At 44.9% G+C, this 18,978-nt stretch overlaps 1 protein-coding gene across 1 annotated transcript in view; it reads left to right on the top strand.

Annotated features, from left to right (window-relative positions):
* Positions 1–18,978, top strand: part of LOC136628705 (zinc finger protein 665-like) — an 841,644-nt gene that overhangs the window by 819,425 nt on the left and 3,241 nt on the right. Inside the window, exons 4-9 of the mRNA XM_066604808.1 lie at positions 397–637; positions 6,677–6,755; positions 7,117–7,296; positions 15,215–15,352; positions 17,425–17,562; positions 18,252–18,384. Coding sequence (XP_066460905.1) covers positions 397–637; positions 6,677–6,755; positions 7,117–7,296; positions 15,215–15,352; positions 17,425–17,562; positions 18,252–18,384 — 909 coding nt within the window. The remainder of the gene's footprint in view (positions 1–396; positions 638–6,676; positions 6,756–7,116; positions 7,297–15,214; positions 15,353–17,424; positions 17,563–18,251; positions 18,385–18,978) is intronic.

Raw genomic sequence — 18,978 nt, forward strand, 5'->3', positions numbered from 1 at the left:
GTAAAGGACCAGACTCGATTTTGATGCCAAAGCATCAGGCACTTCCCCTTCTGGGAAGGTAAGTATGAGGGCTATTCTTCCAGGGCTTTCTATCACCCTTCCCTGGTGGTTCCCACTTCTCAGTTCCCTTGCGGCCCCAGTGGGACGTGGCCCCATGTGCAGGTACCTTGCCGGGTGGGGTCATTTCCCTGCAGCCTGGCTCTTGCTGGACTACTTCAATGAGGAATAGTAATCCAAAGTTTCTGCCATGGTAGACTCTCTCCTCGAAGCAATTAAAGAGACACTCCAGGTGCAATACCAAGATTCCTCTGCCACCACAGTGTACCTTTCCTTCCGACATCCTAAACATTTGCGTTAGACATTCTCCACTCATGTGGAATTTATGGTTGTTGTCAGCTCCGGATAAACACTACCTCAAGCCTCAGTGCTTGGATATTATGTATCCATTTCCTGAAAAATCATTTAAAGAGTGGTCCTCTTCACCATCAGTGGATGCTCCAGTGTCTCGCCTGGCCAAATACTCTACCCTGCTCCTGGCAGATATGTCATTTTTTGAAGGACCAGCACAAGGTCCTGTGTGCAATGCCACACTCAGCCAGTTCAACATGTCTTCCTGGAATACATTGCACAAGTTTCTGTATTGGGCCTTGATCCTGCCTCAGTCAGTCATTCTTTGCTTTGGTGGCTGATGTCACCCAACCTCTCTTAGGGAAGGTCTCTTCTCCCTCTTCACTGGAAAGTTATAACCACAGACACCAGATGAGGAAGGCTGTCAAAATCCTACGCTGGGTGAAGGCACGCATACTAGACATCACAGCCATTCACATTCTGGGAGTGGAAAATAGAATGGCGGATTTTCTCAGCAGGGAAACAGTAGACCCAAGTGACTGGGCTCTACACGAGGAAGTCTTTGCAGAAATCTTCACCAGATGTAGTGTGCCAGACGTGGATCTGATGGTATCCAGGCTCAACTGTCAGCTCCCACTCTTCATAATCTTCAAGGAGTGCCGTTGAAAAACCTATTAATCCCATGGAACCAGTTCTCCATCCTGTACTCTTTTCCACTGACATCTTTTATCTCACAGTGTCAAGAAAGTCCAGATGGGGGGGGGGGGGGGGGAGGGTATTCTAATGGTTCTCAAAGCGCCAGACTGGCCACATCATCCTTGGTACACTGATCTCGTGTTCTTACTGGTCGAGACATTCTGGCCCCTGCCATTCAGGCAGAATCTGCTACGGCAGGACCCAATTCTTCTCCCATATTTGCATACGCTACATTTGAAGGTTTGACTATTGAATCTGCAGACTTGAAAGAACAGGGATTCCTGGACCCCATGCTCCACGCTATGCTCTGGGCCAGGAGCATTCTTCCTTTCGCATCTACAATAGGGTATTGAAGTCCTTCTTCAGATGATCGAGCAGAGCCATCTTCAAATAATGTATTTTTCTGTTCCCAGAACCCTTTCCTTCCCCCAAATATGCATGGATATGGGTTTAATGGGTCAAGTCTCTACCCTATCAGTCCTTTTACAACATACTCTGGCTTCCAAATCCACGGTGCATACTTTTCTTCAGGGAGTGGCACACGCTCACCCTTTTTAACCATCTCTCGTCAGCACTTTGGAACCTCAATTTGGTCTTTGATGCATTACAATTGTTTGTCTTTAAGCCAATTCATGACACTTCTCTTTGTCTGCTGTCTTATGATAAAATGGTAGAGTTGGAAGGGACCTCCAGGGTCATCAGGTCCAACCCCATGTTCAATGCAGGATTCACTAAATCATCCCAGACAGATGTTTGTCCAGCCTCTGTTTGGAAACTTCCATTGAAAGAAGACTCATCACCTCCAATGGCAGCCTGTTCTACTCATTGATCCCACTCACTATCAGAAAGTTTTTTTTTCTAATATCTAATTTGTCTCCTTCCCTTCAGTTTCATCCCATTGCTTCTAGTTTTTCCTTGTGTAAATGAGAATAGGGATGATCCGTAGGTCTTGGAAGGTAACCTTCCTGGTTGCCATCATTTCTATTCACTGCATCTCCAAACTCAACGCGTTATCATGCAGATCTCTCTTTCTGGTACTTCATCAACACGTGTTGGTCCTCTGATCTGTTCCATTCTTTCTTCCCGAGGTGGTCTTGTCCTTCCATCTCAAGAAGGACATTGCTCATTCTGTGTGGCACCTCTGCACAAACTTGAAACTGTCAGTGCACTACGAATCTATCTTCCCTGTACAGAATTCTTTCATCACTCAGATTCTTTGTTCCTCATCCCTGACTGCCCTCATCGAGGTCTGGCAATTACCAAGCCCACTATCGCCCGCTGGATTAGGTTGGCAATGACGGAGGCCTACCATGCCAAGGATACGACTCCACCCCTTTGAGTAACAACTCAAGCCACACGCGATACATGCATCCTAGTCGATGTCCCATAACAATTAGTTTTTCATTCATGTAACGTCTGCGACGTGTTTCGGCTCACATATGAGCCTTTCTCAAGCATGAGACCAATATACTATACACTCATATATATTCAAATAGACTTCACCTGCCCCTGTTGTCCATTCGGTCCACGGGACAGCAGCGTCATCTGATGACGCACTAGGTTGTTGCGTGTCACATGACCGCGCTGTTCATTTTGGAACGCAGCGTGCGTTTCACTCGGTGTCACATGACTGTCACATGTTTCATCCCATTGTTTCTAGTCTTTCCTTGTGCAAATGAGAATAGGGCTGATCCCTCTACACTGTGATATCTCTTCAGATATTTGTAGACAGCTATTACGTCTCCTCTCAGCCTTTTTTGCAAGCTCCTTTAACCGTTCCTCATAGGACATGATTTGCAGACCACTCACTATCTTGGTAACTCTTCTCTGAACTAGCTCCAGTCTGTCCATGTCTTTTTTTTAAAGTGGGGTGCCCACTGGACACAGTATTCCAGATGAGGTCTGACTAAGAAAGAGTAGAGGGGGTTCATTACCTCACGTGATCTAGACTCTATGCTTCTCTTAATACATCCCAGAATTGTATTTGCCTTTTTGGCTGCTGCATCACATTGTTGACTCATGTTCAGCCTCTGATCTATTAGTATACCCAATTCTTTTCACATGTGATGCTGCTTAGCTCAATTTCACACATTCTGTATGTGTTTTTTTGATTTTTCTTGCCCAGATGTACGACTTTGCATTTCTCCTTGTTAAATACCATTCTGTTAGTCGCTGCCCACTGTTCAAGCTTTTCTAGAACTTTTTGAATACTCTTTCTCTTCCCTAGTGTTGACTATCCCTCCTAGCTTTGTGTAGTCCGCAAATTCGGTCATTTTCCCATCAATTCCCTCCTCCAGAGCTATAGCCAAGGTCTTTGCTGTATTTCCTAATGAACATCTCAGAAAAGGATTTTACGGTGAAATTTGTATCATTCATATCATCCAAAAAGCTGATGTATATTATACTTTCAACAGTTAAAACAATATTCATTGCCAGAATGTAAAATTATCCAAAAATTAGCAAGGAATGTCCAGAAGAGTTATTTGGGTGGTTCCCTGCTGACCTGTTCACATTTGGACTGCCTGTCAATATCTAACAACTAGTAATTAGTAGCAAATGATAAACACAAGAAGATAGGACAGCACCTTGGGACAAATTCCATGTTGATCAGTCCGATGCAAAAGATTAGTAGAGCCAAATCCACACTGAGTGATATCCAAAACAAATGGAGAGCTGCAGCCAAAGAAAAGGATAAAGCCCCCATCAACAAGTGATCGGGTAAAAAGTCACAAAAACAATCACAATTAAGCTGCGCTGGAAACACACAGGGTGGGTTGTATATACTCACTTGAGAGAGGGGAGTATCAATCTCCTCCCTCAAGGATCCAAGATGGCTCTGAACAATTGCTAAATCCGGGATCCACCTCCACCAGAATCAAAAGTTACTTCCTCACTATCCGATATCAGGAAAAGTTTTATTAATAAACACAAATTGGTCCCTTCTCAAGGGGACCTGGCATATACACCACGTTTCGGCTGTTAAGAGCCTTTTTCAAGTATATAGTACCACTCATAAATGGCCATTTATGAAGGGACCAATTTGTGTTTATTAATAAAAACTTTTCCTGATATCGGATCATGAGGAAGTAACTTTCGATTCTGGTGGAGGTGGATCCCGGATTTAGCAATTGTTCAGAGCCATCTTGGATCCTTGAGGGGGGAGATTGATACTCCCCTCTCTCAAGTGAGTATATACAATCCATCCTGTGTGTTTGCAGCGCAGCTTAATTGTGATCGTTTTAGTAGCAAATTATAGTACCAGTGTTTCTGGTGGCATAATGCCACACAGCTCTGCTACAGCCATCCTGATGCTCACACATCACACACAGCTCTGCTACATCCTGACCCCCACAGATCACATATACAGCTCTACTACATCCATCCTTACAACCACGCATCACACACACAGCTCAACTCCATCAATCCTGACCCCCCACACATCACACAAACAGCTCTACTCCATCCATTCTGATCCCCACACATTACACACATAGCTCTACTCCATCCATCCTGCTCCCCACACATCACACACACAGCTCTACTCCATCCATTCTGATCCCCACACATTACACACATAGCTCTACTTCATCCATCCTGCTCCCCACACATCACACACACACAGCTCTACTACATCCATTCTGATCCCCACACATCACACACACAGCTGTACTCCATCCATCCAGTTCCCCACACATCACATGCACAGATCTGCTATATCCATGCTGACCCCCACACATCACATGCACAGCTCTGCTATATCCATGCTGATTCCCACACAGCTATGCTCCATGCATCTAGTTTCCCACACATCACACACACACAGCCCTGTACATTCATCCAGTTCCCCACACATCACACACAGCTCTACTAAATTCACTCTGACTTGCACGCATTACACACAGCTCTACTGCATCCATTCTGACCCCCCCCCCACACACACACACACACACACATCACACACACTGCTCTGCTCCATCCATGCTGACCCCCACACATCCCACACACAACTCTACTCCATCCATCCTGACCCCACACATCACACACACAGCTCTACTCCATCCATCCTGATCCTCACACATCACACACACAGCTCTACTCCATCCATCCTGATCCTCACACATCACACACACAGCTCTACTCCATCCATCCTTACGCCCACACATCCCACACACAACTCTACTCCATCCATCTTGATCCCCACACATAAAACACACAGCTGTACTCCATCCAGTTTCCCACAATCACACACACACAGCTCTGCTACATCCATGCTGATCCCCACACATCACACACACCGCTCTACTACATCTACATCTATGCTGATCCTCACACATCACACGCACAGCTCTGTTATATCCATGCTGATCCCCACACATCACACACACAGCTGTACTCCATCCACCCTGATCCCCACACATCACACACAGCTCTACTAAATTCACCCTGACTTGCACGCATTACACACAGCTCTACTGCATCCATCCTGACCCCCCCCCCCCACACACACACACATCACACACACCTTCCTACTGCATCGATTCTCACCCCCCCCACACACACACTGCTCTGCTCCATCCATGCTGACCCCCACACATCACACACACAGCTCTACTCCATCCATCCTGACCCCCACACATCACACACACAGTTCTACTCCATCCATCCTGACCCCCACACATCCCACGCACTGCTCTACTACATCCATCCTGACCCCCACACATCACACACACAGCTCTACTCCATCCATCCTGACCCCTCACACATCACACACACAGCTCCACTACATCCATCCTGACCCCCACACATTACACACACAGCTCTACTACATCCATCCTGACCCCCACACATCACACACACAACCAGCACAACAGACTCCTGCATATACTTATCAGCTCCTGGTCATGTGATCCCTGACTACACATACATACACACACACACACACACACGACTGATCAAATAACGGTGATGTCATCACAGGCCCTGGTAGCTGCTGTTCAGATTTGTAGGTGGCTCTTGCGGTTGGTGCTTATTCAGTACTTTCTACCAAACTCCAGGATGGCTCATCCCACAGCAGTGACATCACCGCAGATCCTTAAGCCCGCCAGATCTCTGAGATGGCGATAGGTTAGTGTCTCTTGTCAGGATCGCTGCATTGTGTCTGAGATAATAACGGCTTAGTTGTATTCTCATTTTGTTATTTTTTTGTCCTCCCCTTCCAGGAGCCCTAACTATTTTGTTCTTCTGTTGGTCAGGCTCTGTGTTTTATATATGCTTTAGAAGGACCTGTGATGACTTCACAGGGCGGAGCTCAGAGACCATGAGACTGATCACATGATGGAGACCTCAACAAAGGTCCTGTGAGCACACAGCTGTTGTCAGACTCAGCATTTTTTTAATGCTTTATGGGACCTGCCATAATGTCACCACCATGTGATCAGGGGCAGAGCATAAGCAGTACCCACACATATACTCACAGACAAGTGGCCATTAGTAGTTTGATTAGGCATCATAAAACATCTGCCATTGGATTTGTGTGGCTTTTATATTGACTCCCTTCTTTCCATTAAGATCCTACAAAGTGTGATCTTCTGATCTCTTCTAAATAACATCACATTTCAGACTTACCATTCAGGATGGAGAAGGACAGAAAGAAGATGGTGAAACGTATATTAAATCTCACCATGGAGTTACTCTTCCAGCTTACTGGAGAGGTGAGAGATTCTGATGATGTCATATTACATCATTCTTATCTATGGTAATAACAGATGATGTCACTGGAGAGGTGAGAGATTCTGATGATGTCACATTACATTATTCTTATGTATGGTAATTAGAGATGAGCGAGCATGCTCGTTTAGAGCAATTACTCGAACGAACATTGCTTTTTAACTGCCTACTCGGGCGAAAAAATTTGGGGGGCAGCAGGGTGGAACAGGGGGGATCTCTCTTTTTCTCTGTCTCTCATGAGCATGCTCGCTCATTTCTAATGGTATTAACAGATGATGTCACTGGAAAGGGGATGGATTCTGGAAATGTCTGTAGTAATATTTATTAATGTGTCCACATATACAGGATTACACAGTAGTGAAGAAGACCTCTAGTGATGGCTGTCGGGCCCCTGTTTCTGATGGATGGGGAAGACCCCTGAGCCCAATCCCGGGGCCCCCACCTCACCCCCTGATACATGAGGATATTATTGTAGAGAAGATTCTTGAACTCACCAACAAGATGATTGAGCTGCTGACTGGAGAGGTGACGCTGCAGGGAATGCTGGGACATTATACAGTAACAGCACTGGAGGCTTCTGGGTAATGACTGTATATTGTGTTGTCAGGTTCCTATAAGGTGTCAGGATGTCGCTGTCTATTTCTCCATGGAGGAGTGGGAGTATTTAGAAGGACACAAGGATCTGTACAAGGAGGCCATGATGGAGACCCACCAGCCGCTCCCATCACCAGGTAACAGACAGGACTAAATGTTCATGCACATCTTGCTGATACACTATTTATATATCCTGGTTTATCTTGTGATCTTATATGTCTTGCATGCTGATATCTTTTTTGATCTCTTGGATGTATGTAAGTTTTTCCAATTCACTTTTTTATTGATTCATGTTATTACTATTGACAAAATGTAGAGAACCAATGGTATTTAACCCCTTAACGACCGCCCCATCGGGAAACTACGTCCTGCTGTTGCAGGACGTGTATGGAGGGAGGTAGCGCCGCTATCTCCCTCCATACAGTGCGGGCATCAGCTGTTTATTACAGCTGACACCCGCGGGCAATAGCCGCACTCGGCCGTTCGGCCGATCGCGGCTATTAACCCTTTAAATGCCGCTGTCAATTCTGACAGCTTCATTTAAATCCCCTGAACGCTGTTCGGGGGTCCCGCACGGCCCCCCCCCCACGGTGAGATCGGGGGAGCCGTGCATGTGTCATGGCAGCCGGGGGCCTAATGAATAGCCCCAGGGCTGCCTTAGCAGACTGCCTATCAAGCATCCACACAGGGTGGCTTCATAGACTGCCTGTAAAAAAGCAGTATGACGTAATGCTATAGCATTACGTCATACTGCAGGAGCGATCAAAGCATCGCATGTTAAAGTCCCCCAGGGGGACTTCAAAGTAATGTAAAAAAAAAATCAATAAAGTTTTTTTAATTGTTAAAAAAAAAAGTTATAAAAGTTTAAATCACCCCCCTTTTGCCATATCCATTATTAAAAAATCAAAATCATAAAATAAAAATATGTATTTGATATCGCCGCGTCCGTAAAAGTCCAAACTATCAAAGTAGTGCATTATTTTTCCCGCACGGTGAACGTCGTCTGAAAAAAAAAATAAAGAACGCGAGAAATACACTTTTTTTAGTACCCTGTCTCCCAGAAAAAACGCAATAAAAAGTGATCAAAAAGTCGTATGTATTCCAAATTGATACTATCGGAAACTTCAGGACATCCCACAAAAAATGAACCCTTGCTCAACTACGTCGGCGAAAAAATAAAAAAGGTATTGCGCGCACAAAATGACCGCAGAAAATAATTGAAAAAAATTAAATATCTTTAAAAAAAAATAAAAGTGCTACAGAAAAAAAAAATACTATACAAATTTGGTATCGTAGCAATCGTACTGACCCATAGAATAAAAATATCAGGTCATTTTTGTTGCAATTTGTGTGCTGTAGAAACAGGACGCACCGAAAGATGGTGGAATGTCGTTTTTTTTCCATTTCTCTCCGCTAAGAATTTTTTAAAAGTTTTTCAGTAAATTATATGGTACAATAAATTGTGCCATTGAAAAATACAACTCGTCCCGCAAAAAACAAGCCCTCATACAGCGACGTCGATGGATAAATAAAGGAGCTCCGATTCTTTAAAAGGGAGTAGTAAAAAACAAAAATGGAAAAAAGCAAAAAAGCTCCGTCACTAAGGGGTTAAAAATGATCAACTCTCAGTATTACTGACACCATATGAGAGGTATGGCCTCCGGCGAGGGTCCTCTTCTCAACCGCTCTCGGTTATCATTAATTAAACAGAGAATATATTAGTAAAAAAGAATAAAGCAAGAAAAAGAGAAAAGAGCAAAGACCAATTCCCGGCCACTTGTGTTCATGTCCAGCAGGTATAATCAGTAGGCAGTAAAATAAACAAATCTTGAGGCAGTAATATTAGTGAAAGAGGTGAAGCCAATGATTCCACATAAGATGATATTTATTAAACTTCTCATTATGTATAACAAGCAACCTCTCATAGGAGTTCTGTTCAGAGAATAAGATTGTTGGCTCATTGAACTTGCAGTTCCTAGTTATTAGAAGCTTGGTAGACTGGAGAACAGGACAAATTAATCTTCTAGTTTCTGGGGATTATTGATCGCTATCAAGTAGTAAGAGATCATTTTGGTTTAAGTATTTGGTTCAGTCTTGAGATCCGGTTTATAAGGTTAGATACATCTTTCCACAAGGGATGAAGGAGTGGGCAGCTCCAGAAAATGTGGTATAATGAACCTAGTTGCCCACAGATTCTCCACCAGAGGCCGCTGGACCTGGGAAAGCATTTGGCAATCTTTTCAGGAGCATAGTACCACCTAATCAATAGTTTATAGTTGACTTCTAAGGGATCTGTACAAAGGGTCGATTTGTTGTCCCATTCAAAAGAAAATATCCATTGATTTGGTGTAAACTTTATTCCCAGGTCTCTTTCCCAGTTCCAGAGATGTACTTTTTTTAAAAACACCCATTTTTCCTGAGAAAATGTCATGAATTGTACTTACGAGTGACTTGAAGGGGGGAAAGTAGTTAGATAGTAAGATATGAATTTCGAGGGGCATCCTGGTCTCATGTAAGAATGTAAGTACTTATGAGGGAGGGACCCCAAAATCCTTCATCAGAGTAGATGGAGAAAGTTAGTTGGGATAAGATTGGACAGGGAATAGTGGATTTTAATGCTACGGGGGAATATTACCTTTTTGCCATTGAAAAGTGTATTCCCTTTGGATGGAAAGTTTAATGTTAAGGCCTAGAATCTGAGATTTGTTAGTGTTTAGTTTATAATATGAAGCCCGACTGATTTGAAGAATAATATTTGGTAACGCTCTTAATGAGGTCGGTGGATTTGATACGGTCAACAGAACGTCATCTGCAAACAGACCAATTTTGTGTTGCCGCAATCCTGCGTAAATACCTCTGATAGCGTCAGTCATACTAGCTCAGCAAGAGATCCCGTAACTAAAGTAAGCAGTACCGGGAATAACGGGCACCCTTGATGCGTTCCATTAGTAATTTGGAATGAATTTGAAAGCACACAATCTATAAGAACTCTAGCAGATGGGAAGCCATATAGGCCCAAATTGCTGTTAAGGTGTTGCCTTTGATGCCAAATTTACCTGTCCTATGCAAATCTCCAGTCATACAGAATCTGAAATAACAGCTCATAAGTTAGTGGATATAATTAATGCCCTAGACGGGGAGGTAGGAGCATTGTGACTGAAAGTGACAGGTTTGGAAGATCGGTCTCACCAACAACATGCAATTTTGTGGCATACCCAAAAGAGTTGAAACAGAGCAACTTGCAGAATTTCTTACAGATTTTTGTTGTTGCAGTCCTTCCAGATACACCTGAAACTGATCTGTTAATAGACAGAATGCACCAAATACCAAAACCTAAATCTCTGCCTGCATTAACTCCAGGAGATGTTATCGCCCGTTTACATTTCTACCATTTTAAGGATAAACTGATGTTAGTGGCTAGGAATATACACCATCTCCCAGACAGATTGGAAGACCTTTCCAAGTTTACTGATCTACCTGCGGACACTCTGCCAAGACATCACAAATTAGCTAAGCCACAAAAATTCTGTGTGCCAACAATATCCCGTACAAATGGGGGTTACCTGTGAAATTAGTAGCAACAAGAGAGGGGAAGAAACTAGTTTTTGACTGTCCTGCTTAGCTGACAGCTTCTCCAGGACTGGGGGCTTACTGCTGCTCCAAATTCACCTAGAGGAAAGCAAGCTATGAGACTGGAAGATGTATGGGTGACAAAATCCACCCCTTAAATATGTAAATTATATCAGATAGTGGCCATACACCTTCTACCATTTGTGTGGGTTGGAGGGCATGCATCACTATTTCTTACCGAATAACCTAATTTATGGTGGTGAAATTTTATTCAGCTTTTTAAAATCTTCCCTCTGAGTATCCTCACCAGGATGCTTTACATGCCGCGGGCATCGCAGCCCAGGAGTGGCATACATGCACATTTTGGTTAGATGTTCTTAACTTTTAAACCCTCTTTGCATCATCACTAAAGCCGGGAACATGGAACTTGAGACAAGAGATGAAGAACAAGGTACTAGGAATCATGGGAGCTATCCAGCATGCTAAATATCTCAATCGGCAGAAGCCTCCCCTGGAGCACAAGAGGTGGCAGATTAAATTCCTAACACTTCCAGACAGATTTGAAGTAATTTCTATGCTTACTGATCTATCTGCGGCCACGAAAATTCTGTGTGCCAACAATATCCCGTACAAATGGGGGTTTCCTGTGAAATTAGTAGCAGCAAGAAAGGGGAAGAAACTATTTTGTGACTGTCCTGCTTAGCTGGCAGAACTTCTCCAGGACTGGGGACTCACTACTGCTCCAAATTCACCTAGAGGTAAGCAAAACTGGAAGATGAATGGGGACAAAATCCACCCCCTAAAGATGTAAATGATATCAGTTAGTGGCCATACACCTTCTACCATTTGTGTGGGTTGGAGGGCATGCATAACTATTTCTTACTGTATAACCTCATTTATGGTGGTGACATTTTATTCCTCTTTTTTAATCTTCCCTCTGAGTATCCTCACCAGGATGCCTTACATGCTGCGGGCATCACAGCCCAGGCGTGGAATACACACACATTTCAGTTAGATGTTCTTAACTTCTAAACCCTCCTCTTTGCATCATTACTAAAGGGTCGCTGCATACTCAAACATATGTATTTGTTGGTAACATGAATTAACATCACATGTGAGTTTTTGAATTGTGCTTGTAATTTACTAGGCTTCTACAGAAGACCCTATACCCACATATTGTTAGCAGCTCACAAGGCGTTTCACTGTGTTTACATAAACTGTAGAGATGGTCTTCTACATAATCTCACTCAATGGAAAGATACTTGGTCCTTCTGAAAGGTCTCTACTTTGGAGAAAGGCTAAAAGTCTGAATGCAGATATATCTTATTGACACAAGAATCGCTCCTTAATCAGGGGGACATTTTCCGATTAAGACACAAACATTTCCCATATAGTCCTGTTGCTCCAGTAATTAAAAGAAAAGCTAGGAGTAGTCATTGTGGTACAATAATATAAATTATACTATAGGACTCATTTATGCCTCAAACAAAAATGTAACTAAATTTTATTGTGCCTTTTTTCAAGAAAATCAACCATTATAAGAACGTGTCTGTCCTGATTGCAGGAGATTTAACAGAGTTCTGTGGCCATCGCCAGACTCATCTGCTTCTAGTAAACAGATCAACCCACCGATTTATATCAACTGACACAAAAAGAACATGTTCTTGATCTGTGGAGGTTACAACACCTTACTGAAAAAGATTACCCCTTTTTTCATACACAAGACCTGCTCTTGCATACAGGTGCTCTTCACTGATCTGATGCTTCAACGCGCAGTATCTTCTACAATGTATAGAATTACTTTGTCCGATCACGCACCAATTTCTTTATTTATTTCTGAAACATATGATAAGCCTCCTACAATTCCTTGGAAACTGAATAATTACTTTTTACATTCCTCTAGAGCCGGCTGCACAAGAACTGGTTGGATTCCGCATGCGGGAGCCCACAATGAAATCCGACCCTGTGCCTGGCCGGCGTCCATGCATACCTGTATTTAGTCTGCATGTGGATTGTCCAAACGGCACGCCATCAGACATGCGCAGTACAGATTTTTTTTTTCAAATTTTTTTTTTCTGCTCTGTCTCTAAACAATGAAGTGAAATCAGCGACCTTTCCGCAATATCAATTGCGGAAGGGTGTTAGCGCAATGCCATCTCCCACAAGGGCCACAGGTCGGATAGCTTCCATTGACTTCAATGGAGGCCATCCAAGCAGAATCTACGCAAAAATAAAGCACGCTGAGACTTTTTTTTCACTAGCGAAAATTGCAATCGCTGTCCGCTTGTGTGAGTGGACATGCAAATATTCTATTTCTGTTAATTGATGTGGAATGCCACAGATCGTCCGCACATGTCACAATTGCAGATTCTGCAATCTAAATATGGTCGTGTGCAGCCGGCCTAAATAGTTGACCAAAACATCCTCATTACTCCTTAGATTTTTTACATAACGACTGTACGCCTGAGATACCGCCATCCACAATATGGAGTGCCCATAAAGCTTATATTAGGGGGCACTTTATAAGCTTAGAAGCTGCAGATGAAAGAGAAAAGAACAAGTCAAGATTACAGCATCAATAAATTAGCTCCTCCCGCTTGCTATCTGCCCTCTGCAGGCACTCAGCTAATCATTTTTGTGTACGCAAGCAGGAAGAGCGCCGCAGCGGAGCTTGTCACAAAAATAGTAGTGCCTAAAATAACCTAGGAGAGCACAGAGAACTAGTGTGTCATAAACAAGGAGTCACCCCAACCAGGGGAAGAAAGCAGAGCATGACAAGAAAACCAAAAAAGAACCCCTATCGAGTGGGTGCTGTGTCCCCAAATGAACAAAACGAGAATTAGATTTTACAGTGAGTACACAAAAGTCTAGTTTTTTTGTTCGTGTCATTGGGAGACACATCTTGACTGCTGGACGTACTAGAGCAGTCCCTCAGGGTGGGAAACATATGCCTTAGATTCTTCAGGACACTCCTTGGCCATCTGTAAGACTGCTTGGCCGAGGGAGGTGTCGGCAGACGCAAAGGTTTGCACCTGGTAAAACTTAAAACAAGTGTGCAGCGACAACCAGGTCGCAGCATTACGAGTCATATCCACAGAGGCCCTGTTCCACATTGCCCATTAGGCCCCCGATACTCAAGTGAAATGAGCTGTGAGATGGTCAGGTGGGGCCTCCCCCTTGGCCTTATATGCCTCAACCACCGCAGAGCATATCCAACGAGATATGGCCCCCTTGGATGCGGTGAGACCACGTCTTGGCCCATCAGGTGCTATAAACAGTAACCCAGAGCGCCGCAGGGAGGCAGTCTGTCCGTACCAAGTCTAATTTATGCAGGGCCTCTTCCTCTGGCTGAACTGCCCCAGGAAAAAAAACGGCAACACAATCTCCTCATTAAGATGAAAAGTCGAGACCACCTTCGGTAAAAAAGCTGAATTGGGACTTAATACTACCTTATCTTAGTGAAAAACCATGAAGGGGGGATCTAAGGCGAGAGCAGCGAGCTCTGAATCCCGATGTAATGAGGTGTCTGCCACCAACAAAGCCACCTCAAAGGTCAATAACCGCATAGAGATAGTTTCCAGATGCTCCAATGGATGAGACTGAAGAGCCCCTATTACAAGGTTAAGGTTCCATGGAGGCACCAGGGACAGGAAACGAGGAACAACATGTGCCACTCCTTGCAAAAAAATATGTACGTCTGCTTCTGCAGCCAAAGGACACTGAAAGAAAATTGATAGGGCAGACACTAGACTCAGGCCTAGTTCCAGGCCATCCTGAAAAAAGGACAAAAGATGAGACAATGAAAAATCAAAGTGGTGAAAGCTATGGCTCTCACACAAGGAAATTTTTTTTCTATAGACACGGTAGTAGACCGGGGAGAACAAAGGTTTCCTAGCCTTAATGATCATACTGTCAACTGAGTCGGAGAACCCACGCTTCTTTAACCGCTCTGCTGTCAAATAGAGAAGAGACATATCGGGAAGGTGACTATGCGAGTGGAGGTCGTCCTAGAGCAGAAGCCATAGGGTGCGTCGTTTAGGAGCTTGATGAGCTCAGAGTACTACTTGCGCTGGGGCCAATCTGGTGCCACTAAGATGACTGGGTGACCCTCCCACTTGATCTTTTTCAGTAGACTTGGAATCATAGGGAAAGGCGGAAAGACATAAGGGAGCCAAAAGGCATTCCATGAAATTACGAGGGCATTCGCCATCTGAGCAAGGGAGTCTCAGGATCGAGCCACAAAAACTTGAAATTTCTGGTTGAACCTGGACATCATCAGATCGATATCCGGGTTGCCCCACTTCTGACAAATGCACTGGAACACTTCCGATTCCCTTGGGTCGACAGTCTGTTGACTGAGGAAGTCATCTACGCAGTTGTCGACCCCAGAAATGTGGACCGCAGAAAGCATGAACAGGTGAGACTCAGCCCAAGCCAAGATCTTGGCCACCTCTGACTTAACCCTCGCACTGCGGGTACCTCCCTGGTGATATACGTCCCTCACATATGCCTCCATCGTAGCGTTGTCTGACTGAATCCGCACAGGCTACCTTTACAACAGAGAGGCAAAGTAAAGGAAAGAACGGAGAATAGCCTGTAGCTCCAGGACATTTATGGGCAGCAAGGACTTCAGAACTGACCATGTCCCCTGGGCTGAACGTCCCTGCACGGTTTCCCCCCAATCAGAAAGGCTGACATTCGTCCTCAACACCTGCCAAGAAAGAGTCCCAAGAGGATGACCTAGCTGGGTCTGGGGGAAGTCAACCATCACCAGAGGGAGTTTTTAACCCAACTGGAGCTTGCACCCGCTGACTCAGAGAGATTATGGTCCTGTCCCATCTAGATTGGATGGACCATTGTAATGGTCAACATGAAACTGACCTTTATCAGGATGACGTCCAAGTATGGAATGGCCACTACACCCCTGGTGTGGAGACAAGCCATCACAGCAGCCAGCACCTTGGTGAAGATCTTTGGGGCGGTAGCCAAACTGATAGTGCTCCGCGCATACTGCAAACCTCGGTAAACAGTAATGCGCCAGATGAATGGGGATATGTAAATAAGCATCCTTGATGTCTGTTGCTGGCAGAATTTCCCCGTTCTGTAGATGGGAATATCAACCTAAAGGGACTCCATACAGAAGGTTTTAACTCTCACGTGCTGATTTAGCCCTTTGAGGTCCAGGAACTATCACATACCGAAAAGTTTGGACAGCCTGAAAAAAGGCCTCACACCCGGTCTATAGTCCATGTTATTTGTATGACGCCGCTCCTGGACACACATCGGAGGAGGACACAACACTCCACTGACACTCACTTGTAGATGGATGACTGGACACTGCATGGTGGATTCCTTACTCTCACTCAGGGTAGGAGTTGGGATATCCGGGAACCTCTCCTTTTGTTCAATCCTTCACCACATGAGGGTTGAAGGTACCCCCATGTGGCCATCACTCTCCCTCCACACTCTGCGTCGAAGACAATGGACCTCTGCACTCTGCTCTCTCACTTTCACTTACATATATAACTTGCATACCCACGTGTCAACATAAATTGTTACAATTTCCAGACATTTCACAGACATTTCACAGACATTAACCTCTTACATGCTGCAGCTGTGCAATACACATAACTAAAGACAAGACAATTTGCACAATGCATCTATACTGAAGACATGACACGTATGACAGTTATGGAGGGGCCAGATATATGTACTTCGGGCCACTATATATGTATTATGGCTACTGCGAGGATACTGGGAATTCAGCTATCTATGCATTTTGAATATATCTTCTACTCTCTGTGAACTTTTTTCTGTTCCTTAGCCCTTTCTATACACCCATTTTGGGGTTTAGTGATTATTATCCAGTCCCTGGGCCTATTTTTGGTGTTGGTCTTTATCTGCAATTCTTTTGGAGTGGAAGCTGGTCTGGGTGGTTGGGCCAGTCGTAGTCCAGGTTCATCTGGGGCGTGGTGGTAGACCTCTCGGGGCAGTTGTAGCCGTCATTGGAACATGGGCAGCTTCTGCAGCTTGGTAGGCTTCTTGCACAGTTGTTGCTGAGAACGATCTTCTCTGATGTTGGAAGAGAATAGCAAAAGGAAAGCCCCATTTGAATTTTATGTTATTTGCTTGAAGTGTCTGACTCACAGGCCGCAAGGATCTGGATCTGCGTTTTGCTAATGTAATAAAAGCTATGTCTGCATAAAGTTGAACTGAGGCTGGAAGTTCTGGCAGATGAGATATCTGTCTGGCTGCTATCAGGAGTTGATCTCGTGTTTCACTATAATGCGGTTTCAGAATAGAATCTCGAGGCAACTCAGGATTAGGAGGGCGCGTCAGGGTCCGGTGGATCCTGTCCATCTGCAGCAGTTGTTAATCCATGTTAGGCAGGAAAGCGGAGAAGAGAGAGGTGGCTGTCTCTTTCAGAGCTGGTATTGAGTCCGGGAGTCCGCGAATCCAGATGTTTGCTCGCCTGGATCTGTTTTCCAGGTCTTTGCATTTGGACTCCAGGAGGTCAAGTCTGGATTCAAGTTCTTCGAAGCATTGTTTGTTATCTTCCAGAGTGTCCAAAATTTCATCCGTTATTTGCTCCAGTTTGTCTGTTCTTTGGCCAAAGTCTCTAATCTGGTCAGTAAAGTCCTTAACTGTTGAGGACAGTTCTGCCTTGAAAATAGACTACATTTGGATCAACAGCACTGCCTGAGGGCCGGTGAGCGCTAAGGATTTGGGATCTAGATTTTTTTGTGGCATTGAGGTGTCATTTAGCTGTTCAGAAACGGCCAGGCTTGACAGCACTAGACCTGTGTATAAATCGGCTTGAGCTTGGATCGCAAATAGTTCAGGGAGGGTACCCCGTGGTGTAGGTTGAGAGTCCCAAGAGGTCTTCCTCTTAGGTTTGGTCATCTTTATTATGGCGTGAGCTCAGCTACTTAGAATGCAAAGCTTGTCTTGAGGAGTGCATAGGTCCAGCCCAGGCATGATCTAATTGGACATCAGAACATCCTTCTGAGATTACCCAATTCTCACACACTGAAAGTTGGGGGCGGACATAGCCTAAGCATATAGTAGATGGTAGCAAAAGTCTGTATTGCAAAGCGCCTAAACGCGGGGGAGCCGAAGATATTTGTAAGTATTAGGGATCAGCAGCATCCACACAGGTGGTGTCCCAAAATCAGTGTTATATCTTGTAGGTCGTTGCTACTATAGTACCGCATCTGTTGCAATAGAAGTGTTGGCTTTTTAAGGCACAACAGCTCCTGGATCATGCTGGGTGAAAGGCACTGGGCTCTTTCTCTCTCCCCTCTCTGAATTTGCAGCAATTTACATATACAGGTAGCTGCTTTGGCTATCAGGGGGTCCCTCCTGCTGTCTTCCAGCTATCAGGGGATCCCTCCCGCTATAAGGCTTATAATTGGCTGCCTGCCAGCAGCACTTCAGAGCCTCCACTAAGTAAGTGCCTGGACTCCCTACAGCTCCAGGTCGGGGATGTGTAAGCCCTCTGATGTAATGGCATCCAGCAGTAACTTAATGGGTTCCCGGACCAATCTTTTCACCTTCCCCGGTCTCAGGGGGATAGCGCCCACACTGTCCTGCGCTTGATGGAGGTTACTAGTGGCGGAGGGAGCAGTAATGCCTGCGCCGCCGGTTCATGCTCGCCCGCTGCTGGAGAGGGAACTAGTGGTAGTGCTGGGCTCCTCCTTGCCTCCGTTGAATCCAGCTGTGTCCCTGCTTGCTTCCAGTGGCCTGCTGGCCATTCTTGTAGCTCCCACTGGCCGGCGGCACCCAGAAATTTAGGATGTGGATGCCTCATCTGCAGTAGGCCCCGATTGGCAGCCTCTTCAGAATAGACCTTAAAAGGTCTCTTTTTTGTTCCTCCTAGTCAGAGGTGTGCAGCGCATGTGCAGCGGATGCAAGATATGGGCTGTATGGGGCACAGGAGAGGCGCAATGCCCAGAAAGTGTCTGCTGCTCTGCACAGCTCAGCAGACTGCGTCCTTCTTCCTTCTCGGCAAGCTCCGCCCATATTATTATTTTTTAATTGTGA

This window comes from Eleutherodactylus coqui, chromosome 5 (genome assembly GCF_035609145.1).
Source record: "Eleutherodactylus coqui strain aEleCoq1 chromosome 5, aEleCoq1.hap1, whole genome shotgun sequence".
NCBI classification, from domain to species: domain Eukaryota; kingdom Metazoa; phylum Chordata; class Amphibia; order Anura; family Eleutherodactylidae; genus Eleutherodactylus; species Eleutherodactylus coqui.